This window comes from Bipolaris victoriae (assembly GCF_000527765.1).
Source record: "Bipolaris victoriae FI3 unplaced genomic scaffold scaffold_96, whole genome shotgun sequence".
NCBI classification, from domain to species: Eukaryota; Fungi; Ascomycota; class Dothideomycetes; order Pleosporales; family Pleosporaceae; genus Bipolaris; species Bipolaris victoriae.
Genome location: NW_014575296.1, coordinates 21,301 through 47,440, shown reverse-complemented (window position 1 = coordinate 47,440; position 26,140 = coordinate 21,301). Strand labels below are relative to the sequence as shown.

The following is a 26,140-nucleotide window of genomic DNA, read 5'->3' as shown; positions in this document are numbered from 1 at the left end:
TGTGGGGAGGGGTTCAGTTTTTTGTTTTTTGTTTTTTTTAAACGCGGGGGGTTGACTTGGTGGTTGGTTCGCATGCGTGGTGAATATGTGTATGTGTGTTCGTGAAGTGTCATAATGTTTGTATATTGGTATATAGATTTAAAAAAAATTCCCTTTAAAGAACGTTTTTTTTTCTCATTTCCTTCATGTCATTCATCAGTTCTAACAACNCCCCCCCCCCCCTTCCAATCCACTGATCGTGCGCAAGCACCACACTGCACTTTATGTCCTATAATCCCCATTAATAGTAACATACTCGTGACTAAAATCGCAAGTCCAAAACACCGCCTCCTCACCCTCCTTCTTACTCAACCGCACTACAATCTCCAAGTCTTCATTTTGCAGTATCTTCGCCGCGCGCTCCTCATCGACTTGCTCGGGCTCTCCATCCACCAGCAGCTTGAGCTCCGCACTGCCATCTGCGGGTACAAAACTCACGCTCGTCTCAGCAGGGACGACGGAGTCTGCGCCTTCGGCGTAACCCGTCGCGCACAGGATGCGGCCCCAGTTTGCGTCTTTGCCGTACAAGGCGGTTTTGACCAAGGGGGAGCGAGCGATGGTCGAGGCAACGCGGTGAGCATCTTTATACGATGCAGCGTTTGTAACACGGATGGTGACGAACTTTGTCGCGCCCTCGCCATCTCTGACGACAAGCTTCGCTAGATCGACTGCGAAATCAGTGAGTACGCGCTGGAAGGCGGTGTAATCTGCGCTGTCGACCGAGGTAACGGGTTGGCCGCCGCCCGCACCGTTGGCTAAGACGGCAACGGTGTCGTTGGTGGAGGTGTCGCCGTCGATGGAGATGCTGTTGAAGGACTTTTGAACGGACGCAAGCAGTGCTTGACGTAAGGGATGGGCGGCAATGGGGGCGTCGGTGCAGATTATACCGAGCAGAGTGGCCATGTTGGGGTGGATCATGCCCGCGCCTTTGGTCAGACCTGCTATGCGGTATTCCTGTTGGGTACTGGGTAGGGTGAAAGATCGGGAGAGGAGCTTGGGGAAGGTGTCGGTGGTGCAGATTGCACGGGCGGTGGCAAGCCAGTGGTCGTGAGAGTCGCCCAGGTTGGCGTATGCGGTGGGAATTTTGGAGGTGATTTTTTGGATGGGGAGGCGCTGACCGATGACGCCGGTGCTCATGACGATGCTGCGGCTGCCTTTGAGGTCGTCTTGTGAGCTGCCGTCGCGGGCGAAACATGCGTCGGTCTCGTTGCCCATGGTTATGGCGTCTTCGATGCCGCCTCGGCCGGTGACGGCGTTGGCGCAGCCCGAGTTGACAACGATGGCCCTGATGCCCTCGCCTTTCCTCTTCTTCAGCATGTCCCTGCTGACTGTGACGGGCGCGGCCTGGAACTTGTTGGTGGTGAAGACAGCTGCTCCGGCGCACGGCTTGTCCGACGCTACAATGGCTAGGTCATCGAACCGCGTGTTGGATGCCTTGACACCAACATGTGCGCTGCCAGCCTTGAAGCCGCGTGGATAGGTACCAGAAGTAGGTACATACTTCTTTTTGGCTGGTGGGATGGCGCCGTCGCCAATTGCGGCATACGATCGTATTTGGGTTGCGAAGAGGCGATTTGTGCGTGTGAAGAAGCGCGGATTTGAACGTGAAAGAGACATGATGGTGATTTTCAAAGCAAATGAAGCTCAATTGCACTGCAAGTAGCTGTTAGAGGTGGCCAGTGTATGGATTCAAGGACTAGGCAATGGCTACGACGCAAAGGCAGACGATGGCCTGTACATTGGACGACCAAAACGTACCCTTGGACCCTTTTAATCTCTCGCAATGCCCAGTGACTCACTCAGTTGACGTCCTGCGCCTTGGTGGTCTTGCAATAAAAAAATGGACAAGCAGTAAGCTCTGCGGCCGTTATCGCAGCCCGCCGAGCACCCGCCCCCAGGCTAGTCAAGCCCAACCCCTGCGCGTCTAGAGCAGCAGCGCGCCCACCGTCGAGCACACCAGGTGCCAGAAGAGAATCGTATATCGCGCAACCACGACGTGCTGCTTTTGCGCCAGAAACGGCACAATGATGAAGAGCACGGCGGCCGTTGGCAGACTGGCGAGGATGGACGTGCGCAGGCCACGCGAGAGCTGCGTCACGATGGCTGCACAGTGTTCACTGAGCGTAAAGGGCATGCAGCTACCAGCGCTGTAGAGAACAAAAAACTGCAACGCCGTCAGGAGCAGCGTCGCTGCCAGCAGCACGTATTCGAGGTGATCGAGGCGGCGCTTCTCCTTTTCTGCCACCGCAACCTCCACCACGGGAAGCAGGGGTGGTTGTTGTTTCTTCTCAGAAGTAAAAGCAGAATACATTGTCAAAACGTAAAACAAAAAACGAGTAAGTAACTGCGATGCGAATATATCCGGATATCGGAGTGTTTACATCGGAGGGGGGAACGATCCAGACATTATATGTCCACGGCCCTCGTCTCCTCTTTGCATACGCGTTTTGGCCAAGTATAAACAGGCAATGCGAGATACAATTGTCTTGGAACCTGGTTAATGAAACAACCGGACCCTTGTTGTCCGACCATGGCAAACTCTTGGCCTCTCCGCCCTCCGTCTCGTTTGGCCTTGTTCGTTTCGATTAACTCTGACGCTACCCAGATGTCAGCAACAGGCACATCTAGCCCGCTATGCAGCGCTTACTTGCTGCATAACATGTTTATGAATTCACTCCTCTGCAGCAGCCTCGTGGGATAAATTGTGAGCCCTTTCCGTCCTCTCAGCCTTGTTCTTTGCCGAAACTTGGCTGACGTCATGTTTTCTTTTGTGCAATCTTACATTACTATGTTCCCGTCCTCTTAATATCACCTCTAAGACGGGCAACGAGCTTGGACAGGTCCAGATTCTGCTGTTGAACGTCATATCTACATTTTGGAGCAGGTATTGCTTTGAGGGTTGCGTAAGTGTCCTTAGATTTAAGGCAACTGCGATGTCGTAATGTTGGTGGTATTGCTCAGGGGCATATACTTAGTTGAGCAGAGCAAAACTGTAATACGCGACACGAGTATAAAGGTATGTTAGTTTCAATTCCAGCTACATAGTACAGTGGATGCTCTAACATTCTCGCAAGATGGTAATGAAGCAATCCTAAGCTGTCGACTATCCAGTCGTGAACTCTTGATGGTGCAATTTTGTAGGTTCGTCAATACCAAGAGTCAGGCATACTACCTCCCGTGCACGTACCGTAGCCCAGACCTCAACAATGTGGGGACTGCTAGTCCCAAGGATATCGTATTCCAGCCGCCGCCCAGCCTAGCAGTGTTATAGTAGCGAACCAACAGCCTCGAAAAAGCTGTTTCTGTCTTTGAAAACCAGGTACTCACAACAGTGTTGGAGGTTCTTCCAGTTAACTTTATACCAACCATCGTTACACCGCCAAGACCCCAACGGTAGATGTATCCGACATTCGACCGGGTTGGACAGTATTCGGTATTTCTCTGCCGCTCCATTCGGACCGATCCTTCCAGGCTGCACGTTGGTCATTGGTGATGGTGATGGGTTTCGCGGGGGATTTATAAGATTAACAGGATCATTGGGCTCATCAACAGTTCTGTAGTTACTAGGTCTGTTAGAAAAACACTACTAAAAAAGCGCAAAGCTATTCTATGGAATGTCCTATATCTAGAGTTCAAGGGTTGTTTGAACAAGTCGAGGTATGTTCAAAACTACAATAAGACTGAATTTTGTTGTGAGAAACTCGTCAGTATCTCAATCGTCAACTTTTACAACGGAGGTTGCCCTTGCTGTCGAATGTTGGACGACTACTCATTAATCCTAAAATTTGGGACAATCATCTTTGGAGGCTTTATCCTAGGGGTGAAATATGCCGAAACTATGACTCAAAATATCACGCAAAGCTCTCACCTTATCTTATACTGTAGTGCGTTAGGGTGATATTGGGGTAGCGAAGCACGTGATTTGATGTTATGTACATGATACGAAGTAGTTTCACATGACTAAGACGGCTTCAATCTTCAAATCTACTTCAGAAATTGATAGCGAGATTGCTATCAAGCTCGTGTCGCACGTCGATATTTTATCTGCTACATACCTAGAAAGGAAATGTTACCTTTTTACCCCAGTAAACAAAAAGGAAGAATTATCTCCTGCCATCTGTCCAACCAGCGGTCAAAACGCCCCCAGCCACCTCATCAAGAACAAGGCGCGCCAGAAATAGAAAGAGGTAGAGGTTCCCAATGCTTCTGTATCGAGCAAAGGATATCTTCACGTTCTTCTTCCAACTCAGCTACCCGAAGAAATACGAGAAACAAAGTTGCTTCTCGCTCTATGCACGCACTTTCTCCTTTGGTAGCTGCAAGATGACTCGCACGCTTTTTTTCTAGGAAAGGAAAGTCCCTACTTTGGCACTGCAACATGAAAAGTTCGAGAAATTTCACGTATCAGCATAGTATGAGTTCAGCAACGAAACGACATCCCAGTCTACATCACATACAACTATTGTCAACCTCTTGCAGCAAAGCGAGAAGTATCCCAACTCTGAACTCTTTTAGGCAGGAACTCTATTTACTAACACATCTACACCGATCAAAGAGAGCGTACGCGTCTTGTGCTCTGTGTCAAACACAATCTAAGCAAAGAAAGGATAAGCGGGTGGTTGGGTAACTTTGTCTACTAAGTTGGTGCGCAAGCGCTGTGGCTGTAGAATTGTATGTGCTACAGGGCAAAAGGTTCATGCCGCGAGGAAGAACGAAAAAGCAAATGTGTATTGAGTGGGGAAAGAAGCAAATATCTAGCGAATAGTCTTCTTGGTGACCGTGCAGGGGGAGGCTGAACGGCGACGTTGTATCGTAGAATGTTTTGCGGAGATAATAACTCGCGTCTTCTTTCTCTTCGTTTTGCTGTGATTTGAGATGGTGTTTGACGTTGTTATGACTACATACCTACTAACGCAACACTCATTTCTGCTTGTCCACACCTCTTCTACGGACGCAGTACATTTACTACCCAGAAAGCACGTAAACAAACCATCCTCCCTTAGAAAACAACCATATCTACTACCTACACCCGCCATGCGCTGTCACTCTCCACACCGCGCCTCCCCAGCCACTCCCGCGCAAAGATCTCTCTTTGCCAAACCCGTCCGAACATCCAAACCCCCAGCACCTCACGTGTTCAATGGCGGTCAGTCCTCGCAGCCAATGAACTGTTGAGACGACAATCCCAATTGAGTCCCCCGAAAAAGCAAAACATGGACAACAGTCGAACAGCAACGACAAAACAGGGCAAATGCTCAGGTGGTAAACCGTGCATGCGTTGTTGTTGCGACTGAAGAAAACAACAAATCTTCTTTTAAATACCCCAGAATCATGCCACAGAGGAATGAAAGCGACAGCAGCGTCAACGCCAAACACCACCAACCATCATATCCTCGACTTGGACCCTTTTCGCATCACTAGTTCCAAGAATTATTTTGTATCAACTTTGCATATAACAATTCCTCAAGGAAAAAACATTGAAAACATACACGCAAAAATTGAATTGAGAAGTGAGACAACCAAAAAAAAGAAGAGCAAGCGTTGCAAAAGACAAGACAAAGGAAAGAAACCGATTTTTTTTAATTCCCTTCGACATTCCCCGCGTAGCTGGGAAAAAGGGCGCCGGTCTTCCAGAAACCAAGTAAAACATCGGGGTAAAACTGGGTGTTTGATTCGGCTCGACATTTTTAGGACGACAAGCTCGATTCCATCGTCTTAAGTCGGGAAAAACAACGACAACAGGAGGTACAAACGACAGTCAGAGAGGATGAGTCCTTTTTCCAAGGCATCTCTCATCCAAGCACGAAATGAGACAGCAGTAGCAGCAAGACCAACAGCAGTACAAAGTCTACGCTTGAAACCCACAATCATTGCATCGGCGTCAGGATGGCGGGGATCATATTCCAACACAACCTCCACACTACCCTATTCAACGGGTCTCTCAACAAGGATATCAAGTACGTCGTCATCCGCCACACCATCATCGTACTACACCAACCACTCAAGCTCATCACTCGCCTCAACCTCATCAACCCACATATTACCCGACCTTTACTCAACAGCGACGTTAGCGCCAAGTCTCCCATCCCCAACATCCGACCTCACACTCACCACCGCATCCGCCGCGCCCCCAAGCGAAACCGACCAGGAAATGTCCTTGGAAACAAAAGTCGGCCTCGCAATGATCCCCATCGCCGTCGGTCTCTGCGCCTGGGGTCTCATCCTGCTAATCCTCTGGCGCCGCCGCAAAGTCCACCAGTCACATCATCGAATAACCTCCTTCGCCGCCTTAGGCCCCGAAAAGGCGCACTCGCCCTTACTCCCCTCACTAAGCAGCAGTACAAGAAGCCGCCGCGTCTTCACAATGGCCGCATTCTACAGTCGCGACAAACAAGGCATGAGCGTAACACGACCCACGACTCCACCTCCCTGCAACTCGCCAGTCGGGCGTGCAAAAACAGATTCTAATCCCGACTCGCCTATCGATGGAGGCAGCCCGTTTCGACTGCGACCAGGGGAGGCGAGGAAGAGTCTGGGATCGGAGATATCAGAATTGTGGCCTTCGCCGCCGCCGACGGTATGGGCGCGGCGTCAGGATATACTCGAGCAGCTGCCTACATCGCGGTTCGGGCGCGATATGACGGGGCCGCGGCTGAAGCGGAGTGAGAATAGGGGATCGCTGCGGGATGCACGCGATGTGACTAGGCCGTCGATGGGTGATAATTGGCCTTTGATATGAAATCATGTTTTACACAAGCGAACCTAGCGACTTGGGTTTTTGCGTTACGATTAGACTAGTCATGTTGTTTTGGGATCAGTTTATTAGGTATACCCCCCGGTAGATTGGAGGCGTTGTTCGGCTCTGGCAAGAGACGGCTTCACTTTATGCAACGGTTTTTCTGTAGACGTGTTAACAGTTATATTTTAATCATTTTGGTCTGATTGACACACCCTATGCATCAGTTTCCTTGTGTTCCTTTATGTAACCCCGGTAAAGAATGTTCCCGTAACAGTTGCGCGGGCCGACATAGTGGTGTCTGCCATCTAGCATCTAGCGTCTACTAGGAATGTGTTACCTGGTAGGACGGATATCGATCCACAGTCGTCGGGCCTTTCAGCAAGTCCTGGCTGGTCCAACCAACTCTTGACACTTTATCATAACTCCAATGGTATCTCAAAATCTTGACGGTGCTCAATCACTCGAAGCACATCCTCGACAGCCACAGTTGACACATTCAATCTCCTGGTTCTCTTTAAGCTGATCTCTCGGGACGCGGCATATGCAGGTAGACCGGAAGTTGGTTTCTTTTGTCTGGATGCAGCGCGTGCAGCATAGCTAAGTTGCGTTAGTCCACATTCTTGTACCAACAAGTGCAAACAACTCACCTTCTCGTAACCCTGTTTCTTCCACTTGGCAATCAGCATGGGATCCGCGTATCCATTCTTGAGCAGGTAGTCGTAGAGCTGCTTGCTGATGGCCTCTTTAGTGTAGTAAAGGTCGTAGATGTAGCGGGAGCGCTGGTGCGTGATTTGGAAGATGGGCCACGTCATCTCGTACTTCTTCTTGCCCTCATGTGAAGCGTTCTCGGCGTCTTTCATCTTAGTCTGGAACTCTAGGAGCGTGTCCTCGATGTCGTCGAAGCCTTCGGGCGGAGCCTTGCGAGAGGCGCGTGCCGTGCGGACGGGAGGCATGATCGAATAGTATGTAGGTTGAGTTGAACTTGTTTTCGGGGTATTGGATTTCGATTTCGACCTCGTGTCTGGTGTCTATGTATTATGTAGTTGTGGCGGTGATTAGAAGAAGCAGTTGGTCGTCAAGTTTGCGAATGCGCTGCCAGTCAAATCCGCGCTAACGCCACGGCTTGGCATTCTACTCCACCCGAGCCGCATCGTCACTGCAACTCCCGCCCTGGGACAACTGGAGCTCCGCAACACCGTCAATATGGTCATTAACCCTACCTACCTCGCCCAGCGCACGCGCTCATGTGAGTCGAATATCCGTATCAACCATTGGGGGAGTCCAAGGCTAATTCGGGCATAGCGGTCAACTGGGCCGATGCGAAGAAGAGGGTCATTCACAGCTACCGGGACTGGCTGCGGTCGGTACGCATACTCCCCATACCCTAGAGAGGATACGTTGAAGCCGATGATTGGTTTACTACCAATTGTGGTGCAAATAAGAGACCGGAAGCGAAGGGACGCGTTGGATTCGAGACATGCGGGCAGCAGTAACAACGCACAAGCGCGGGAGGCTGATAGGAACTATACAGGCTCCCGAGATCCAGACCATGTATTCGCTCAACATGCCAGTATCCCAACTTCGGACCAAAATGCGGCAGGAATTCGAGCGGCATAGATACGTGAATCAGCTGAAAACAGTCGACGTGCTGTTATTTAACAGCCACCAAGAATTTCAGGTATGGCACAACCGGAGAGCAAGATTCAAGGAGACCTTCTTTGGATTAACATAAATTTCAGGAAACACTCAACTTCTGGAAGCAACTGTCACACGTACTCAAGTACTTCCGTACCGAAGAGGATCCCAAGGCACGGCTGCCAAACAACTTCATCAACGGCTTTTTGGAAGTAAGCATTCGGTTGAACCTCTGAGTAATCAAATTCCAGAATACTAATCTATGCTCCCAGGGTCGCAACTGAGTGGGCTGTCGTCGCCTGAAATCGGAATTGAAAAACAAGTCCAGGATGCGATGTAAATAGCCAAAGACAATACCATTTTCCTTTCCGTTCGCCATTGACCCATGATATCCGTGAACGCCATCAATGCAATAGTGTCTCACAAACCCTGCATTTACTCCTCCATCTTGTTAACAAACTCGTCACGTGCAATGGTGAACTTCTTCTCAACAACATCGCACATGGCCATGAGATCTTCGAGACCTTTTTCCAGTACAGTGTAAACACTGACGCCGTCTGATGCCATGTCAGCTCTGTCCTCGATGTGTTTGGAAACTAAAGCTTACCATAAGTCTGAATGCGCAGGTTCATCTTTGCTTCTGATGGATGCGGTATGGAGTAACCACAAAACTCGACGTCGGGGCTAAGAAAAATAGTTAACAGTCATTCATGTAAACATGTTCAGTTTCTGTTACTTTTTGTGAATGATATAACGCAGCGCGTTGCCTAGCGTATGGTCCTCGCCATCAAACTGGAAAGATGCTGCTGTTTCTGTGGAACCAGAAAGCTACACGTGATGTTAGACGCGGATTTACAGATTTCATCGTTTCATTTTGACATACGACTCGGATCCTGTCGCGGTCGACGGCTGGGTCAATCTCCTCGCCAGTCTCGGAAGTTGGGTCCACGATCTGGACTGGCGCGGAATCTTTCGTGGCTCCTGGCATGATTGTTTGTGGTTGGTGTTGATAAGTTGAGTAACAGACAGACGTGACCAGACGGTTATGCGACACTGCTTCAGAGTGTTGGCATGAGAAAGAGGCGCGACTTTGCGATATGCTCAGAATTTTGGGGCGAGAGCGGACTTTGGTTCGGCGAAGCGGTGGTTGGCCAGAACTTTTTTTCAGCCCTATATTGCTTGGCGGACATGACGTGGAGCGTGGGGAAGCTAGCACCCCTCTCCAGTCAGTGATTAGTCTAAACTTTTTTGTGCAACGTTCTCTTTATCCTTTTATCTGGAAATCGACTGAGTCAAACCCCCATAAATCCGAGGCCATCAATCCACCGCCACAATGCAACGCACTTGGGCCCTCAACCGCGATACAAACGAGACCAAGATCCAAGTCTCTATCAACTTGGACGGCGGCGAACTTGCGCCCTACCCGCACAGCGACTTCTGGGCCGCCCTCGACAAGGCCAATCTCAATGGCGAAGGCGAGAAGGATCATGCTACCCAAAAGTCTGCATCGCAGGAGATTTCTGTCGACACCGGCATCGGCTTCCTCGACCACATGATCCACGCCATGGCTAAGCACGCCGGCTGGAGTCTGCGCATACGATGCAAAGGCGACCTGCACATTGATGACCACCACACGAGCGAAGACACTTTCTTAGCGCTCGGCTCGGCATTCAGGAATGCGCTACAGGGTAGCACGGGACTTGCACGCTTTGGACACGCATATGCGCCACTGGACGAGGCCCTGTCGCGAGCCGTCATTGACTTGTCAAACCGGCCGTACAGTGTCATTGAGCTGGGGCTCAAGAGGGAGAAGATTGGCGACCTGAGCTGCGAAATGATTCCGCATTGTCTGCAGAGCTTTGCTCAGGCGTCGGGTACCACACTACATGTGGATTGCATCAGGGGTGATAATGATCACCACCGGGCGGAGAGTGCGTTCAAGGCACTTGCGGTGGCAATCAGACATGCGACGACGGTGGTGAAGCAGTGGGAGGGCGAGGTTAGGAGTACAAAGGGCGTGCTGTATTAGACTCGGTCTGGTAGGATGGGCCAATACAATTCACATAAACATATAGTTATAGTCACAAAACTTGAATAGATTTCACACTTCGAAGGTATCACTTGTGTAACACATGTCTGATATGAAGGAGAAAACTGCCAGAGACCGCTTGGCTAAACTCTATGACGTATCTATTTTCTCGTCGCCGTGATGATTGGCAGAACGGCCATGCTTACAGAACAGTCGTTCGTCCTGGACTGACGGTGCTTCTAGTTCGAAACCAAGATTGTCCTCCAGCATCCATGCAATAAATTCATCAACATAACTTCCATGTGGTTGAGGCGGAAGAACAACAGTCACTGCTTCTTTGGCACGCATACTCTCAGCATCGCAACGGGAGTTCCCGAGTGCTCTCGTCTTGTACTGAAGAACATAGTCCATCATACGCCTTTCGAAGATCCAGGCGTTGTTAAAAGCGCTGCCGCGAATCACTAGTCGAATCCGGACTTCTTTGGCATTGTTATGTGCCATCCTGGTCAAGGTGCATGCGACGAAAATCTTCAGATTCTTTTCCGAGTAGCCTAGCTCTCGGGGGAGGCGCTGGTAAACTTGTTCCCAGTGAACTCCGAGCCTGGTCTCGAGACTCTGGTTGGTCCAAGCTGTTATGCCACGGCATATGCGCTTGGGAGTGCGTCCAGCAAGCGTCTCACTGCCATCGTACATGGATGAAGTGTTGCCATTGTGCCTGGACAAGAGACCGAACAACTCGTCCATAAAGCCATTTCGTGGCTCGTACAGTACATTGGCTGGTCCCAAAACGACGACGGGTGGGTATTGCTCGTTGAGATCACACAATCGCTTTTGGATCGATGCATCTCTGGTTTCTTGATAGATGAGCTTGCAAGTCAAGAGCAACGACGTCGGTAGCCTGTAGTACGGCCAGCTGCACACGCCGACGGGAGAAGACTTGACGACGGGCCATATATACTTGTACACGAGCTCTGGTAAGAAAGAGTAGATGTGGCAGCGCAGCTCAGGCGGCAGGGCCACGAGGCGGGATGCGAGTGCTGGCTGCATTGCATTGGGACAGTGAACGTCGGCGCGAGTTACGCTTACCCGGCCCTCTCCCTCTCCTGAGACCCTTGCCGAAGCGAGCATGGCCCAAGCTCAATCCCGCGGCGTCGCGAGTGGAGCTCGCAGCATCAACACGCCCGACGCCGCCAATTCGCTGTCGACGCCCGTCTTGCTTTCTTTACACCTCGCCGCCATGCTCTCCGGCATCCTCATATTCAATCAAAAGGGCGAGAACCTCATCTTTCGCGCTTTCCGCAACGACTGCCGCCCACGCCTGGCCGATGTCTTCCGCATCCAGGTCATTTCCAATGCACAAGTCCGCTCCCCCATCCTGACCCTGGGCTCCACCACCTTTAGCCATGTCAAGCACGAGAACATCTATCTGGTAGCTGTCACCAAGAGCAACGCCAATGCCGCCCTTGTCTTTGAGTTTCTTTACCGCCTTGTCGGGCTGGGCAAGGCCTACTTTGGCAAGTTCGATGAGGAGGCTGTCAAGAACAACTTTGTCCTTGTCTATGAGCTGCTCGACGAGATTCTCGACTTTGGATACCCCCAAAACACCGAGACGGACACGCTGAAGATGTACATTACCACAGAGGGGGTCAAGTCAGAGCGGACAATGGTGAGCTTCTCCATGTGTGAGTATATCAGGAATAACTACTGACTATGGAATAGGAGGACTCTTCCAAAATCACTATGCAGGCCACGGGTGCGCTTTCATGGCGCCGGGCAGACATCAAGTACCGCAAGAACGAGGCCTTTGTCGACGTTATCGAGGATGTCAACCTGCTCATGTCCGCAACCGGAACAGTGCTCCGGGCAGATGTGAATGGTCAGATTATCATGCGCGCATACCTTTCCGGCACCCCAGAATGCAAGTTTGGCCTCAACGACCGACTGACGCTGGGCGAGGACCATCTACAACAACCCTCGGGCAACAAGGCGGGTGCAAAGGCAACAAGGGCAGCAGCTGGTAGTGTCACGTTGGAGGACTGTCAATTCCACCAGTGCGTCAAGCTCGGCAAGTTCGATGCTGACAGGATAATATCTTTTGTTCCACCAGACGGCGAGTTTGAGCTCATGCGCTATCGGGCGACCGAGAACGTCAACCTACCTTTCAAAGTCCACGCCATTGTAAATGAGGTTGGCAAGACAAAAGTCGAATACAGCATTGCCATTCGCGCCAACTACGGCTCCAAACTCTTTGCTACCAATGTCGTCGTGCGCATACCCACGCCTTTAAACACCGCCAAAATCACCGAGCGAACTTCACAGGGCAAAGCCAAATACGAACCAGAACACAACAACATTGTTTGGAAAATCCCACGCTTCACGGGTCAAAGCGAGTTTGTCCTAAGCGCTGAAGCTAGTCTGACTAGCATGACCAACCAAAAAGCATGGTCCCGACCACCACTCAATCTTAGCTTTTCACTCCTCATGTTCACTAGCTCTGGTCTCTTGGTACGCTATCTCAAGGTGTTTGAGAAGAGCAATTACAGTAGCGTAAAGTGGGTGCGGTATATGACGAGAGCAGGCAATTATGAGATAAGGTATGTTTGTTTCCCGAGCCGTTTATATAAGCCCTACCTATCATGTCTTGATGCTAACATAATTACCTATAGATTCTGAGAAAAGGCATGTTTTGCTTTGTCCATATTATTATTACTACTATTACCATTATTACTTGTGCTATACAGTTCGGTGTTTGCATTGCATTGCAGGCGTCATTGGGGAGAAGGGACTCGGTTATCTACGATATCCTTGAATATAATCAGAAGCGATTACATTAGACCCCTTTTTGTTTCTATTGTACATGGATACGCTGACAAGCTGGTATACAAATTCCGTCCTTGATCGTGGTGCTAGGTCGTTGCTAGCTGTAATGTCTCACAGGTACCGCTCTGCGAAAAGCGGTGTGTGTGTTGTAGACATCCATCCAACTCCATACGCCATACAAACCCTTCTCTCCACATGCACCCGCCCTTTTACTCACCCAAATTCATGTCCTCATTGCTCTCCGCTCCCCCATCCTCCTCAAGCCTAGCCCTCTTCCCCTCCCTCTCCCAAATCTCCCTTCCAAAGAACAAAATCTCCCTCTTCTCAGGCGTCAAACTATCATGCAACCTCTTCCTCTCCATCTCCACTCCCTTGATCTCGTCCTTCAACTCTTTCTCCTCAGCCTTTATCTCCTGGACCTGAGCTTCGAGATCGCGGATTTGGCCTTGCAAGGCGTGGATTTGGGTTTCTTTGGTGTGCAGGGAGGACTGGTTCGTGCGGAGGCGGTTGGTGAGTTGCGAGTGCTTGGTTAGGGTTTCGCGGTAGGCAGGGATGAATGATGAGGTGGAGGTTCGTGGAGGGGTGCTGGGGAGTTGGAGGGGAGGGGGAGGGGGAATGTCGGGGTTGACCAAGGTGGTTCTGGTGGTGGCGTTGGGGGGGATGGGAGTCGGGGTTGCTGGAGATAATGCTGCTGGGACCGCGGGTGTATTTGGTTTGTTGGTGCCCGGTTTATTGATATCCTGTTGCATAGACATGGTGTGAATGCTAGAAGTCGAGATGCTAGGTGTAGGTGTAGGCGTCGATGTTGGCGGAAGCATGGGTGCAGGCTGAGGAAGCATTTTTCTTTGAAAGGCTTGTCTGAACTCATCAATCGGCTCGATCATTGGTTGACCTGTGGATGCGGGACCTGTAGGTGGAACTGGAGTTGGAGCCTGAAAGGTTTCAGATGTAGCGGCACGACGCCGGCGCTCGGGAATGAAGAGACTGGCCTCATCTTCGGGAGATGAAGAAGGGAACAGCTCTGTCAAGAAAAGCGGTGAGAGTGGACGCTCTGTCATCCTCTGGGCTTTAGAGGAGGGCAGCGTCATGTTGGCTTTTAGCCCGGTTGGCATAGTCGCGGGCGTCTTTGTCGTGTTTGCTTTCTGTCCATTCACTGGTGTCGCTGTAGTCTCTGCCCTTAGCCCATCTTTGAGTCTTAACTTCCCCGGAGCTTTCTGTGGAGCAAGTGATGGTCTCATCTTGTATGCCGGCTCAGCACCTGCTTCGCGCTCCTGAGTCTTCTGTTTGACACGGGCTTCTTTGGTAGTAAATTCGGCTGCCGCCTCGCATGCTGCGAGTAATTCTGCGGTAAAGCGCATGTCAACCGGCCACGGTGACGGGGGGTTGACTTTCTTGACCATGAAGTAGTACCTGATCACAGCTCGCAGATGAGTCAAATCCATTGTGCCATTTTTCTTCAGCCACTTGAATGCATTTGCCGCATTGGTCAACCGTATGGCCTCCTCTATCGTGATGCTAGAGTGCAGGTTTCCATGCCGATCGAAGAGGTTGAAGCGGTGTCCAGGCCACTGGTTCTCGTCGCGTGTCTTGGTCGGAAGGATCCAGACTTCTAAACCCTTTTTCTCGCCTTCTTTGATCTGGCCGAAGAGAATGCGTCTGGGCAGTGAAGTGAGACGCTTGTGCTTTTTTTCTTCAAATTCTGGTTCCCGGATCTTGTCTATAGGTAGGTGCTCGAGGTAGGAAGCGTCTTTACCTATGAGACTGTGTATCTGCTGCAGAGCCTTCGTTGATAGACATTCTGTGTCGTCGGGTTCCGCCATTTCTGTTGATTGGCACTGCTCTTGTTATGCTATTAGCTAATGTCCTACTACACGATCGATCCTCTTGATACTTATATCTGGTGCGTGTTTGATTGATTTCACATTCAAGCACGTGGCTCTTTGTTGTGTTCTTATTATCAGGTCTCGTGGCCGCGACTGTTTTTTATACTAAATATACTGTTTGTGTACTAGTGGGCCATGTGTAAACGCGACTAGCGGGCACTAACGGGCACTAGCGTGTCTCGCTAGAGGATGGGAGTGAAGGAGGCTTCTAGAAAGCGTAGAAACCCAGCGTTTGAGATATAGTAGGCCGAAAGCTCAAGGTTAGAGATATTGCGGATATGTGGAGTTCTTGAAATATCTACTTAGTATGGAAATCTGCTCTTTGATCTAGGGATCACTATCGCATGTTAACGTACTATCATTTCGGGTGTTCTAGTTGTAAGCAAGCCAAGTGTTTGGTAGTCAAAATAGACATGTGTGAGATTATATTTACAGATTAATTACATTAGGCTTTCCATATAAGCCTATCACGTAGACATGAGGATGTTTGTGTGGATTTCCTCGTCCCTCATTCTCTAATATAAAGCGTTCGTACTTGTCTCAAAACGACTATACCCCTACTATGCTTTGCTGTCCCCATATGATCCTTGTCAATTTCAGTTTCAATTGACAGAGTGTAAATAGCGGCACCATGTAATGCATCAGAGTCGGGACTTGGTAGTATAACCGAATTATATAATAGAAAAGAATGCCAATCGATGAAACTTTTGCCCAGCTGACGCCCTTACATGATATCTCTCCAATATTCTCGTTTTGGCTGGATAGCACTATGAGATTAGCAATAGCACTACAGTAATCAAGTGCTTTCTGCCAACTCAGGCAATGACCCAAGATTCATTAACATTCCACCCATTACTCCCAGATACACCAGAACATAGCATGCCAAGAAAGTCCCCCGTTCAAGTCGTGTCTTCGAACCTGTTTTTGAAGAACTAGTGGCTAGTCTTTTGACGCTTCGACGGCAAACCTTCCTTGATGCCATATTCCTTGCACACGAATTTACGAGATAACTCCCAGACAGCCATCATCTCTGGAGTCATTACACCCAGTTGGTGTTTCTCAGCCTCAAGCCTCTCTCGCATAGTCTGAGACTTTGACTCAATCTCAGTTATCTTGCTAACCTTATCTTGATCCTCAACGCTGATCCTTTCTTCGAATGCTCGTCTCTTACGCTCATATTTAGCATCAAACTGCTCCTTTTCTCGACGAAGCTCTTCAAGAGTAGTAATGTGACGGGTTACCTGGGCTGTCATTTCATCGATCTTTTTCTGAAGGTCTTCCGATCATTGTATGATGCTGACAGCGACTCGATGATGGTTTTCATACCTTTGCTAGGCTTCGGAGTCTATGAGAAGTTAGCATATGGTAAGATATACTTGTTTTGTGTGGTATTTCGGCGTACATCGGTTTTAGAGACAGATGATTCCTCGGGTTCTTCTGAAAGTTCTTCTGGATCATCTTCAGGAATGAAGGGAGGTTCTTCGCCGACTTCTTCTAGTTGATTTCCTGGAAAGAGGAGAGCGTCTGAATTCAGGTTATCAACCGCGGCAAGCTTACTGGTAGTTACGCTTTTGTTGGCTTCGACTTTGATTGTATCCTGTTCAGTGATAGCGAGCCGCGAACTATGACGCTTCTTGCTCAAATCAACGAATAGAGGTCTATTGGCATCTGCATGGCAGCTGAGTTCGTTCTGGCTGTATATCTGAGCCGTAGGTGCAACCTTTACGAAGTTAATAACAGGCCGCCGTTACAGAATCGATCTTATAGTTACCGGAAAGATTGTTGAGGAGGTGATTGACATGGCTGGCGATGAGGACTGCGCCCTAGATACATCTATTGCATTCGCGCTCTTATCAACTTGCTTAGGTGTCTTCTCCAAAATCCTACGGCTCTGCTTGGAGATCCTGAACATCTCGCATCCTAGGACTAAGTTTGAACGGAAAACTGAACCACCCACCGGTATTGGAGCCGATAGAGTAATACCTTTGCGAATAAAGAGAGCTTTCAGAACAGCCTTAACTGCGTCAAGCTCGAACTTGCCATCTTTGATAAAGGGCCTCCAAAACTTGTTGGCCTGGAGCATACCATCTGCGCAATTGATGTCCTTTGTGTTCATGACAGTATACTTAGTGTTTGCCATACGCTTACCAAACACCATGGACGGCTCGGTATTTTTGAACGAAGGAGAGCGAAGATAGACATAGACCTGGGCTATGTAAACGCTATCTTCCCGATATGTGCCAAATGCAAGCTTGGGTGTGCTGGAACAACGACTCGATGACTTCAGCGAAGGCCCTTCATGAATTTCATCGAAGAGTTTGTCAACTTCAGCGTCAGAAGGGAGATACTGCAAGCTGCCCGCTTGCACATCAAGCGATTGGATAAGTTCTTCATACGTGGTGGCACGTGTTTCAATAAAAGGCGAGTTAGTGGTTGGCGTGTATGAGGGGTGTGGGGTTTCTGAACTTGTTAGCGCATCTCCTATGGCTAGCTTTACGTTGATGGGACACGTACTGCGAGAAGGGGTGGAAGGGAAAGGCGTAAGAGGAAAATTGTTAGCCATTTTTGCCTGTGTAGTTTGAAAATAGAAGCGCCAAAGAGCTGGAGCCAGAGGTTTGTGAATTGATAGTGGTGTATCAGCGTAAACAGAGAACTAGCGAGGAGCAAACGCTAGCTATGACGAGGTCACGCTGTAGGTACCAAGTGCGGGAATCCTTCAATATGGTACCCGAATAGGTAAAAGTGAAGGTAGGTGAAAGCGCGAGTGTTCAGGCAACAGAAATAAGGGGGGTCAAGGCAAGACCCTAACATCGAGCAAACATATTGCGGACACTGGACAGGTATCACGCACTGGCTAAAAGAGGAAGAACTTCGACCAGTAAGTCTCAAATGATTGATTTGCCAACAGAAACAGTGTGTTTTGCTTCCTGTGGGGGAATGTAGAACGAAATCCTATCACTTCTGTTAAAAGCAAGCAGATGTTTGCCACTCGTGCATATTCACTATCGGTCAAGCTATAAGTAGCAAGCAGCAAACTATATATTCATATATGGGACTTTCCACTTCATTTATATCCTCATCTTACTCCTCAGAAGAGGCTGTTATAAATGCGCGTCCTGTGTGTTGAGGAAATGAGTGCACTGCAATACCAAGAGGCTATAATGAGACCCGGTCATTACATAGCATGGAATGCCATTGTTGACAATACCCTACACTTATAAGGAACCTAATTCATGTAGGTAGAATACTATATCGTTCCTGATTAGTCGTTAGAGCAGGCCGAACTGAAAGTTGGCTAGTCACTATGCGCTTTTAGATATTTCTTGCCGGAATATTGATTCATCCAATTGTCAGTATCATGAGACTCTTCCAATATATATTCAATTAAGAGAGTTCAATACTGGTCACTTCGCATAATCGTGAAGCGATTGTATCGGCGCATAGCAAGTTGCATGGGTAATCACGTGGCAGAGTGCAGTAGTATTCTATTACTGTACATTCTAGACTGAAACCGTAGTTACGAAGAGTCATATCTAGACTTTTGTATCAATGCTATAGAGAAAATGCGATTAGTTCGTCATCAATCAAACGTTTTGAATGTGAAGACAGGCGACATGTATACATTCTTGAATCCTCCGCGCTTTAGCGTGATGCTAGCGTCGATGACGTACTTCAATATGCGACCTCTCTTTAACAGCAGAGCTGCAAACTAACACGATTACAAACAGGTACAACTCACAGGATGCCTCCAAAGAAGTTGAACAAGGATGGGGATCAGAAGTCGAAGGAGGACGAGAAATCTAACAAACCCACTGTTTCCGATGAAGAAGTCCGCCAGGAATCAGGGAAAGCCGCCAACGCTGCCCTCGCAGCTCAGAAGAAGGCCAAAGAATTGAAGGATGCGGCAGCAGCAGCCGGCGATCCCGAAGAACGAGAGAGATTAACAGAAGAAGCTACGAATGCCGAGATTGAAGCCGAGTCATTTGGAAAAACAGCAAAGTACCTACGCTCAGGCGCATTTCAGGGCATGGCTATGGGTACAGGTCTTGGTGTTGCACCAGGAGCAACTTTGGGAGCAATCAGTGGGACCTTAGTTGGAGGTATTTCGTCGACGCTACTGGGTGGACTGGGCGCCGGTATAGGTGGCGTTACAGGGGCAATTCATGGACCTTTTGTGAACATGGGAAAAGTAGCAGGAAAAGGGATGAAAAAGCTGACGAGCTTTCTACCGGAATGGGCAGCGAGCGAGGAGCAAAAGAGGACATTGGAAAAGATGGTTAGCCAGGCCAAAGATGAAGAGATGCCTGGTGCTGAGGAGCTCGAGAAGTTCAAAAGCGAGGGTGGTGGGGGTCAGCTGGATGAAGGATGGCTGCAGAACGCAAAGGGCATGCTTCCAAAACAAGAGGATGTCTCGGATGCAGCTAAAGCGGGTGCACAGGCAACCAGTGGTGAATCAGTACCGGAGTCTAAGGACGGCACATCAGAGCAGCAGCCGCATGAAGGCTCGGCCCAGACGGATGGTCCTCAAGGTCGTAAAAAGCCACGCAAACTGAACTCTAGACCGACCGATGTCAGCAGTCGAGTGCCAGATACGGACGGCAATGACAATACGAAGGATGAGCCAACTCAAAGCAAGCAAGGGTCAGACGCACACAAAGAAGGAGAAACGGATGAGCAAACGAAGAGACTCAACCAGCGCGAGGCTGACCTGAACCGTAAAGAAGCTGAGCTGGACCAGAGGGAAAAGGCGTTGGAGAAGCGTGAGAAAGAACTTGAGTCCAGATCGACTAGCCAGGGCCCAGAGCACTCAACCACATCGGAACCGAAAGGACATCCCCGCAAACTCGAAACTAGATCTTGAAATCACCATGTTTTGCTTCGTAAATGTCTCAAGAAGCTGTCTCGACTATGCGGGAACATGCCCCGTTATGATGTTGAGATGGCCACTACATAAGACCTAAACAGAGGTCTTGGTGGAAGCCTTGGGCAAATACAATAATCAATCTCATTCAATATGGCCCAGTAATTTCGCCTACACTCAACCGTGCCTTGGCCTCTACTCAGCGTCAGATCCACACCATTCCCTACAAGCACCCGCTCGCCACGCAACGACACGGCACCCTCCGCCCAATGCACCATTAGAAACTTACGATCTCAAGCAGCACAGCGGGTCGGGAACTCCCCATCGCACGTTCTATCTCTATTGGAGTGTGAAGCCCACCTAGTCTCCATCTGAGCCACTGCGCTTCCCATCCACGACTACTTACACTAATGCAGGGAAAACACCGCCCACCTCCGGCACATGTCCTGTCTACCGCATAGTTTAAGTAACGGTAGCAGCTTTGAGGCGCAGAACAACAAGTCAGGGTCACAGAATCAATAGCACATGGCGCATCGCCTAAGTGACATTTGTCCGAGCCTTACTGCGCGGATGCGTCGCTGTCTAATCTTAGTCGGGAAGCTGCGCAGGAACACGGCTGCTAGTGTGCAGATGATAGCTCGGCCCGCGAGTCAGCGGAGTATGCTCGCTTCGGTTGGGTTGGGCCGACTGCCCACTGCTGAGCGATGGAATCGGGTGCACTCGATCTAGATTACGTGTAAAATAATCTTGTACTGTAGAAATATAAAGGGACTAAGAATCGAGACTTCCATCGAATAAGAAATCACAGTTTCTGTTCAATTCACCAATTGGGCTTGTGGTTTAGTGGTATAATACTCCCTTAGCATGGGAGTGGTCCGGGGTTCGATTCCCCGCGAGTCCATCTTTTTGTATTTTTGCCAGAATACTCACAATAATGGTAGTGGTAGTTGCAATTGGGGGTGGTGGGTCGATATTTTTTTGGAGTATGAGTGTGGTACGTGCGCACGCACACTAGTATTAGTGGGAACACTGACTAAGTCTTGTGCACTTTGTAATTTCTCTACGCGCCCTATAATCAATAGATACGGTACACTTACGGTCACGTCACCACGTATTCGAAGATTTACAAAAGGATTTTTGAAACAGTATTAATATTAAATTTGATCTTATACTAAACTCGACTAGGTCCACTTCTTACGCACGACACATGCGCCCATCAGTCTTAACCGACCACACCTCGCTGCCAACACCCACGGTAGCATAAAACAAGCCCTGGGGATCCCACTTCTTCTTGATCCCCAACAACTTCTGATAGTTGGTTCCCCAGAACGTGTCCTGGAAGTTGGGCTGACGGAAATCCGCCTCGTTAACATACGAACCGCTGCCCGGTGTCGCCTTCTCAACCAGTGGGATAACCTCGTTGGTCATCTTGTTCTGGATCTCAAAGGCTTCAGACCACGGCGCGGTGAAGTTCCATGGAAGGGTAAGTGTAGCGTGGACGATGGCCTTGCGCCATGCGGGATGAACCGAGGTGGTCTTGTCGGAACCAAAAGGTGCGACGTTGGTACCCACACCGATCCACGTTACGCCCTTCTCAATGATGGCTTGCCATGTAGGTGCGATGCTGGCGACGACAGCACGAGGGATGAGACGTGTGCCGTACTGAGCGATGCCGACTTGGATGTTGCCGAGGGGAAGGGGTCCAAAGTACTTGTCGTAGTGCTCGTAGTAGGTGTTGAAGGCGGAGTAGGAGACAGTGTGAGTGACATTTAGAGAGTTGAGCTTTGCGACAAAGGGAGCCATGATGGTCTTGACCTGATCTTCGGTCTTGTTGTAGGCGCTGAGTGGCGCGATGGAGAAGAAGCCAGTGGTGAAGTAGTGGACTACCATTGCGCCAGCGTCGACCATGCCGGGGAGCTCCTCGTGGAAGGCTTGGATGCCGCTGTAGAAGGTGTCTTTGCTCATGTCTTTGGCGAAGAAGGAGAGCGAGGCACCGCCGAAGACGGCTTCCTTGTAGGCCTTCACGGTCATGGAGACGACGATGCCGTAGGTGCTGCCGCCGCCGCCCTTGAGGGCCCAGTACAGATCTGGGTTCTCGCGTGGGCTGGCATTGACAAGCTTAGCGCCAGCGGTCACAACTTGAAATTCGAGAGCATTGTCGACGGCAAGGCCAAAGCTGGTGCTGACGGCTGAGTGACCTCCACCTTGGGTGTAGCCACCCGCGACACCGACAGTGGGACATTCACCTCCAACAGTGACTAGTCCGCGGTCTCGGGCAGCAGCCATCAGCTCGAATCCCTGGACACCAGCACCAATCTTAAAAGCTGGGCCAGTGTATTCGGCGCTCTGGTAGTTGGGGACATAGGTGATGCTCTTGAGATAATGGGTCCACACTGCCAAAGCCCCTGCGCCGGTAGAGCGGCCAAGGTAGTCATGGCCAGTGTTACGGATAACCAGCCGAATGTTCTTCTGAGTGGCATAGTTTACTGCATTCTGAATGTCTAGAGGGCCCGAGGCATTCACAGCATACCGAACATAGTTACCCAACTCACACGGGCGGTCACGGGGCTGAAACGGATCGCAGCTCTGGTTTGCGAAGAAGGGCGCCATTACTGAAGAGGAAGACTCGTAACTGGACCGGAGTAAGTGCGTGTATTCTTGAAACATGGGGTAAGATTGCATACTGAATCTTCTCCGTCTGCCATTGGCTCTTCAAACTCTCGCACTTTGCGCTGTCGAAAGCCGATCCGTGACATGGTGATCCAAGGGGCACAGTAGCAACGAGTCGTCCGCCCACGGTTCTGTTAAAAGCAGTCCAGTCAGACTGCGCTGGCCAGTTCTTGTCACCAGGGAACGTCTTGCAAGTGGCGGCGACACTGTAGGCAGATGCAAGGCCATCGATCGCGAGGGCAAAGCTTAGGAACCGCATCTTGAAAGGCTAGTATTTAACAGAGGGTGCCGATCAACACGAGTGCTGCACAGCAGCCAGCCCATTATAAGAAAAGGCCTACAAGGCTTGTAGGCCTTATTCTCTGGCGAGACCCAGAACTAAGCATGGCTATGGCACGGCAATGGGTTAGTAGTGTCCGGCGGTGTGGGTCCCCTTGCCCGCAACCACCACCACGTGTGCCGGCCGTTGCCAAAGACGCTGGCACCTATCTCTGAACCCAACCCCGGGTTTCCTTCGAGTAAAGGGCTTCCATTCCATGGAGGATTCGGAATCCTGTGAGCAAAGCCTCCCGGCATATTCAACTTCCGCACCAAACCCGTGGTTCTCCCTGGCGTGACAGCAATCCCCCAGGGTCAATGCAACCACCCATGTGCGTACGTACCACCCATGTCAAATAATTGCGCCGAGAAGAAATCAGGGACCTCTGCATACCTTAACCGCATCAAGCTGTTGGCTTAACCGCCACCCCCGTCCGTGTACTAAGGGACGGGTCGGCGCCATTTTTTTTTTTATTTTCTCTAGGCGAGTATGTAGGAGACCATCAAGGAAGAACATGCTCATTATTCGTTCCAGGCCGCATCAGCCCTAGGAGTGACCTCCCGTTTTGTAGGTGCGCCGCTTGGTTTACTAGGTCTTACGGCTTTCGCCCCGGACAATAGTACGTTTTCTTAGCGGGCACAGAGGAAGGGCGGGATTATCCGGGTTTCGCGGCACCCATTGTAGGACTTTTGCGTGCACGGTATGTACACTATCCTGAATAGGCGGCTACAGGGCCCTTGTTCGATAAGCGTGTCTGAGGCTCACGGGGTGGTATCCTCTGTAAGTGGGCATAGTAGCGATGACATGTCGATATCGAAGGGTACACATGTGCGTTAGTGTTTATGTGTGTGCTATGACGAACAGGTCTCGGTGATACTCTCGTCGTAATATCCAGGCAAGTGGTCTGCTTGTGCATGTGTAGTCTGTAGAAGCAGTTGGGCACCCCCGGCTCTCCACGTCAAAGCTTGCCGCTGGCGGACATTTCACGATCCGTAGGAGCATGAAGCCCTTGTCGTGCGGTGCTATAGGCTGTGGGGGTATCGTTCGAAACAACTAGTCAAAGCGTGTTGCCGGCTCTTATGTTGACGTGGATTCCCACCGAGAGAGGTGTACAGAGTATCTACGTACAGAACGTGTATTTCGTAACAATGGGCTGGGCCTATAATACTCCTGAGAGCGCTGTTAATAATGGCTCGCACATTACGAGTGTGGCCATTGTATTTACAGTGGCATCACTGTTGGTGTTGTCACTTCGGTTCTACGTCCGAGGGTGGATGATCAAGACGATCGGAGCGGGTACGTATGACAGACTTGAACTTGCCGGTCATGGCTAACGGTAACGATCGACAGATGACTATGTTTTGGCCTTTAGCTGGGTAAGTAATGTCGATCGGGTGTCTATCATGGGATTGGGTCTGACAGGTAACAGGTAGCGTGTTGCGGTTTCGCTGTCGTCACCATCCTGCGTAAGTCTGTCTTGCACACCACACAGTGCTATGACTAACAACATTATCCAGAGACAAAATGGGGACTTGGACTAAAAAATGTCCAAGATATGCCTGATCAAAACCTCTTCAATTTCGGGCTGGCAAGTAAACGCCTCACTGTACTTTGTGGGCTCTTCGCTAACTGACACAGTTGCAATATATCGGCGCGCCATTGTAAGTCTACGAGTTCTATTCTCACTCAAATCAAGCACTGACGATATCATCAGCTACATAACAAGCATAATGACCTTCAAAATCAGTCTAATGTTAACCTACCTCCGCTTCATGCCCAAGGGCGCAGCACGCACCGCAACAATCGTAGTAATAGTGCTCTGCATCCTCTTCCACCTTGCTTTCCTCACCATCCAGATCAACCTATGCCAACCGGTACGTCGTATCCTCCATCCTCCTTCAAAACCCCTACTTACCCCCTTCTAGATCTCCATGCAATGGGACCGCACCATAACCGGCACCTGTCTCCCCGCCGTCCCCTTCTACACCACCACCTCCTCCCTGACCATAACCTTTGACGTTGTCGTGTAAGTTTTCCTCTCTTCTTCTTCTTCTTCCCCCAACCCCACCCGTCCCATTCCACCCTCCAAAAAAATCCCTCTTCTAACACACACACCAGCATGTTCCTCCCCTTCCCCGTCCTCCTCGCCTCGCGCATCCAAAACCGCAAAAAAGTCGTCCTCCTCGGCCTCCTCGCCCTCGGCACCTTCATCACCATAATCCAAGTAATCCGCATCCAAACCATCCGCTCTTTGACCAACTACCTCGATTCCTCGGGTGTCATAATGTGGTCGAGTGTCGAAAACAATCTCGGCGTCATCGTCGCTTCCATACCGACGCTAGCGCCGCTATTTACCTTCTTTGTGGATAAGACGGTGAAGAGCTCCGAGAGAAGCTCGAGGGGGAAGGCGCTGTATGCGCTTAGGTCGACCAAGGGGACAGCCAGGCAGGGGTCTGTGCCGTTGGGGAGTGGGGTGCATGGGGGTGAGGATGCGGAGGGGGATAGGGGGAGTGAAGAGGCGATTTGGGGGAGGGAAGGCGGGATTGCGATGAAGACGGAGGTTAGAGTTGAGTCGAGGCCGGTTGGAATGGGCATGTAAAGGATGGGGGGTGTCGGACGTAGGCTGGTTACCAAAAAAGGGGTGGGGGGATGAGATGGGGAAAGTGTTTTGTGACGATGGGAAATGAAAATTTGCGGGTTGTATGAGGGTTTGCTCTGTATTTGGCTTTGATATCCCCCTCGGTTTTGTATTGTAGCAAACTATGTTATGGTTTTTTTTTTCGAGCACACTTGTTTGCAGTGCGGGTTTGCTGGGGCGAAAATCACTGGTCTTTGGGGTTGAATTATGCGCTCAAGGAACTGTTTATCCGATAACTCAGGAAAACCAACACCAGGAGTTCGATTGCTCCGCTGCAAAAATCTCCAATAATACAGCTACATAATGTTGCAACATTTTTACCCGCCGATCAGCCACTAGTGCGTTTGTTCGTTCTTTCTGCCCCAACGACGATAGTCGCACTATTTCTTATTGCAATGTTTCGAGTGCATTACCTTCTTGACATGACAGCACGTTGAACGTTGTATGATAGGCGGATATGTTGCAGGGACAGGGCTTGTTGGCGGTCAAGCACGGACACATATAGGG

The 26,140-nt window shown here is 50.1% G+C and overlaps 16 protein-coding genes across 16 annotated transcripts; 7 read left to right on the top strand and 9 right to left on the bottom strand.

Moving 5' to 3' along the window:
• Positions 1-261: 261 nt before the first annotated feature.
• On the bottom strand, positions 262-1,656 carry COCVIDRAFT_40898 (hypothetical protein; the record flags this gene model as incomplete). Its single annotated transcript, XM_014697525.1, has 1 exon — positions 262-1,656. One exon carries the CDS (start codon positions 1,654-1,656, stop codon positions 262-264), a length of 1,395 nt encoding a protein of 464 aa, XP_014553011.1.
• Positions 1,657-1,963: 307 nt separating this feature from the next.
• On the bottom strand, positions 1,964-2,350 carry COCVIDRAFT_108762 (hypothetical protein; the record flags this gene model as incomplete). Its single annotated transcript, XM_014697524.1, has 1 exon — positions 1,964-2,350. One exon carries the CDS (start codon positions 2,348-2,350, stop codon positions 1,964-1,966), a length of 387 nt encoding a protein of 128 aa, XP_014553010.1.
• Positions 2,351-3,207: 857 nt separating this feature from the next.
• COCVIDRAFT_108815 (hypothetical protein) lies at positions 3,208-3,492 on the bottom strand (the record flags this gene model as incomplete). Its single annotated transcript, XM_014697523.1, has 1 exon — positions 3,208-3,492. One exon carries the CDS (start codon positions 3,490-3,492, stop codon positions 3,208-3,210), a length of 285 nt encoding a protein of 94 aa, XP_014553009.1.
• A 2,433-nt stretch (positions 3,493-5,925) lies between these two features.
• On the top strand, positions 5,926-6,778 carry COCVIDRAFT_40897 (hypothetical protein; the record flags this gene model as incomplete). The annotated part of the gene is made up of 2 exons (XM_014697522.1): positions 5,926-5,996; positions 6,046-6,778. The coding sequence occupies 2 exons, from the start codon at positions 5,926-5,928 to the stop codon at positions 6,776-6,778; spliced, it is 804 nt and encodes a 267-aa protein (XP_014553008.1).
• A 453-nt stretch (positions 6,779-7,231) lies between these two features.
• COCVIDRAFT_108831 (hypothetical protein) lies at positions 7,232-7,731 on the bottom strand (the record flags this gene model as incomplete). Its single annotated transcript, XM_014697521.1, has 2 exons — positions 7,232-7,375; positions 7,426-7,731. The coding sequence occupies 2 exons, from the start codon at positions 7,729-7,731 to the stop codon at positions 7,232-7,234; spliced, it is 450 nt and encodes a 149-aa protein (XP_014553007.1).
• A 250-nt stretch (positions 7,732-7,981) lies between these two features.
• On the top strand, positions 7,982-8,697 carry COCVIDRAFT_29700 (hypothetical protein; the record flags this gene model as incomplete). The annotated part of the gene is made up of 5 exons (XM_014697520.1): positions 7,982-8,024; positions 8,081-8,142; positions 8,310-8,456; positions 8,518-8,625; positions 8,686-8,697. 5 exons carry the CDS (start codon positions 7,982-7,984, stop codon positions 8,695-8,697), a joined length of 372 nt encoding a protein of 123 aa, XP_014553006.1.
• A 151-nt stretch (positions 8,698-8,848) lies between these two features.
• On the bottom strand, positions 8,849-9,401 carry COCVIDRAFT_19021 (hypothetical protein; the record flags this gene model as incomplete). The annotated part of the gene is made up of 4 exons (XM_014697505.1): positions 8,849-8,970; positions 9,021-9,097; positions 9,150-9,241; positions 9,297-9,401. 4 exons carry the CDS (start codon positions 9,399-9,401, stop codon positions 8,849-8,851), a joined length of 396 nt encoding a protein of 131 aa, XP_014552991.1.
• Positions 9,402-9,746: 345 nt separating this feature from the next.
• Positions 9,747-10,442, top strand: COCVIDRAFT_108754 (hypothetical protein; the record flags this gene model as incomplete). The annotated part of the gene is made up of 1 exon (XM_014697519.1): positions 9,747-10,442. The coding sequence occupies one exon, from the start codon at positions 9,747-9,749 to the stop codon at positions 10,440-10,442; it is 696 nt and encodes a 231-aa protein (XP_014553005.1).
• Positions 10,443-10,592: 150 nt separating this feature from the next.
• COCVIDRAFT_40892 (hypothetical protein) lies at positions 10,593-11,489 on the bottom strand (the record flags this gene model as incomplete). Its single annotated transcript, XM_014697518.1, has 1 exon — positions 10,593-11,489. One exon carries the CDS (start codon positions 11,487-11,489, stop codon positions 10,593-10,595), a length of 897 nt encoding a protein of 298 aa, XP_014553004.1.
• Positions 11,490-11,568: 79 nt separating this feature from the next.
• Positions 11,569-13,115, top strand: COCVIDRAFT_19018 (hypothetical protein; the record flags this gene model as incomplete). The annotated part of the gene is made up of 3 exons (XM_014697504.1): positions 11,569-12,108; positions 12,162-13,036; positions 13,109-13,115. The coding sequence occupies 3 exons, from the start codon at positions 11,569-11,571 to the stop codon at positions 13,113-13,115; spliced, it is 1,422 nt and encodes a 473-aa protein (XP_014552990.1).
• Positions 13,116-13,471: 356 nt separating this feature from the next.
• On the bottom strand, positions 13,472-15,082 carry COCVIDRAFT_108804 (hypothetical protein; the record flags this gene model as incomplete). The annotated part of the gene is made up of 4 exons (XM_014697517.1): positions 13,472-13,901; positions 14,016-14,256; positions 14,311-14,415; positions 14,554-15,082. 4 exons carry the CDS (start codon positions 15,080-15,082, stop codon positions 13,472-13,474), a joined length of 1,305 nt encoding a protein of 434 aa, XP_014553003.1.
• A 995-nt stretch (positions 15,083-16,077) lies between these two features.
• On the bottom strand, positions 16,078-17,708 carry COCVIDRAFT_40888 (hypothetical protein; the record flags this gene model as incomplete). Its single annotated transcript, XM_014697516.1, has 4 exons — positions 16,078-16,421; positions 16,472-16,490; positions 16,548-16,865; positions 16,917-17,708. The coding sequence occupies 4 exons, from the start codon at positions 17,706-17,708 to the stop codon at positions 16,078-16,080; spliced, it is 1,473 nt and encodes a 490-aa protein (XP_014553002.1).
• Positions 17,709-18,887: 1,179 nt separating this feature from the next.
• COCVIDRAFT_108752 (hypothetical protein) lies at positions 18,888-20,006 on the top strand (the record flags this gene model as incomplete). Its single annotated transcript, XM_014697515.1, has 1 exon — positions 18,888-20,006. One exon carries the CDS (start codon positions 18,888-18,890, stop codon positions 20,004-20,006), a length of 1,119 nt encoding a protein of 372 aa, XP_014553001.1.
• A 525-nt stretch (positions 20,007-20,531) lies between these two features.
• Positions 20,532-20,735, top strand: COCVIDRAFT_108786 (hypothetical protein; the record flags this gene model as incomplete). The annotated part of the gene is made up of 1 exon (XM_014697514.1): positions 20,532-20,735. The coding sequence occupies one exon, from the start codon at positions 20,532-20,534 to the stop codon at positions 20,733-20,735; it is 204 nt and encodes a 67-aa protein (XP_014553000.1).
• A 465-nt stretch (positions 20,736-21,200) lies between these two features.
• COCVIDRAFT_108795 (hypothetical protein) lies at positions 21,201-22,935 on the bottom strand (the record flags this gene model as incomplete). The annotated part of the gene is made up of 2 exons (XM_014697513.1): positions 21,201-22,638; positions 22,691-22,935. The coding sequence occupies 2 exons, from the start codon at positions 22,933-22,935 to the stop codon at positions 21,201-21,203; spliced, it is 1,683 nt and encodes a 560-aa protein (XP_014552999.1).
• Positions 22,936-24,143: 1,208 nt separating this feature from the next.
• On the top strand, positions 24,144-25,482 carry COCVIDRAFT_40885 (hypothetical protein; the record flags this gene model as incomplete). The annotated part of the gene is made up of 9 exons (XM_014697512.1): positions 24,144-24,291; positions 24,346-24,371; positions 24,425-24,461; positions 24,513-24,583; positions 24,634-24,656; positions 24,710-24,869; positions 24,921-25,021; positions 25,114-25,388; positions 25,430-25,482. 9 exons carry the CDS (start codon positions 24,144-24,146, stop codon positions 25,480-25,482), a joined length of 894 nt encoding a protein of 297 aa, XP_014552998.1.
• Between the last annotated feature and the right edge of the window lie 658 nt (positions 25,483-26,140).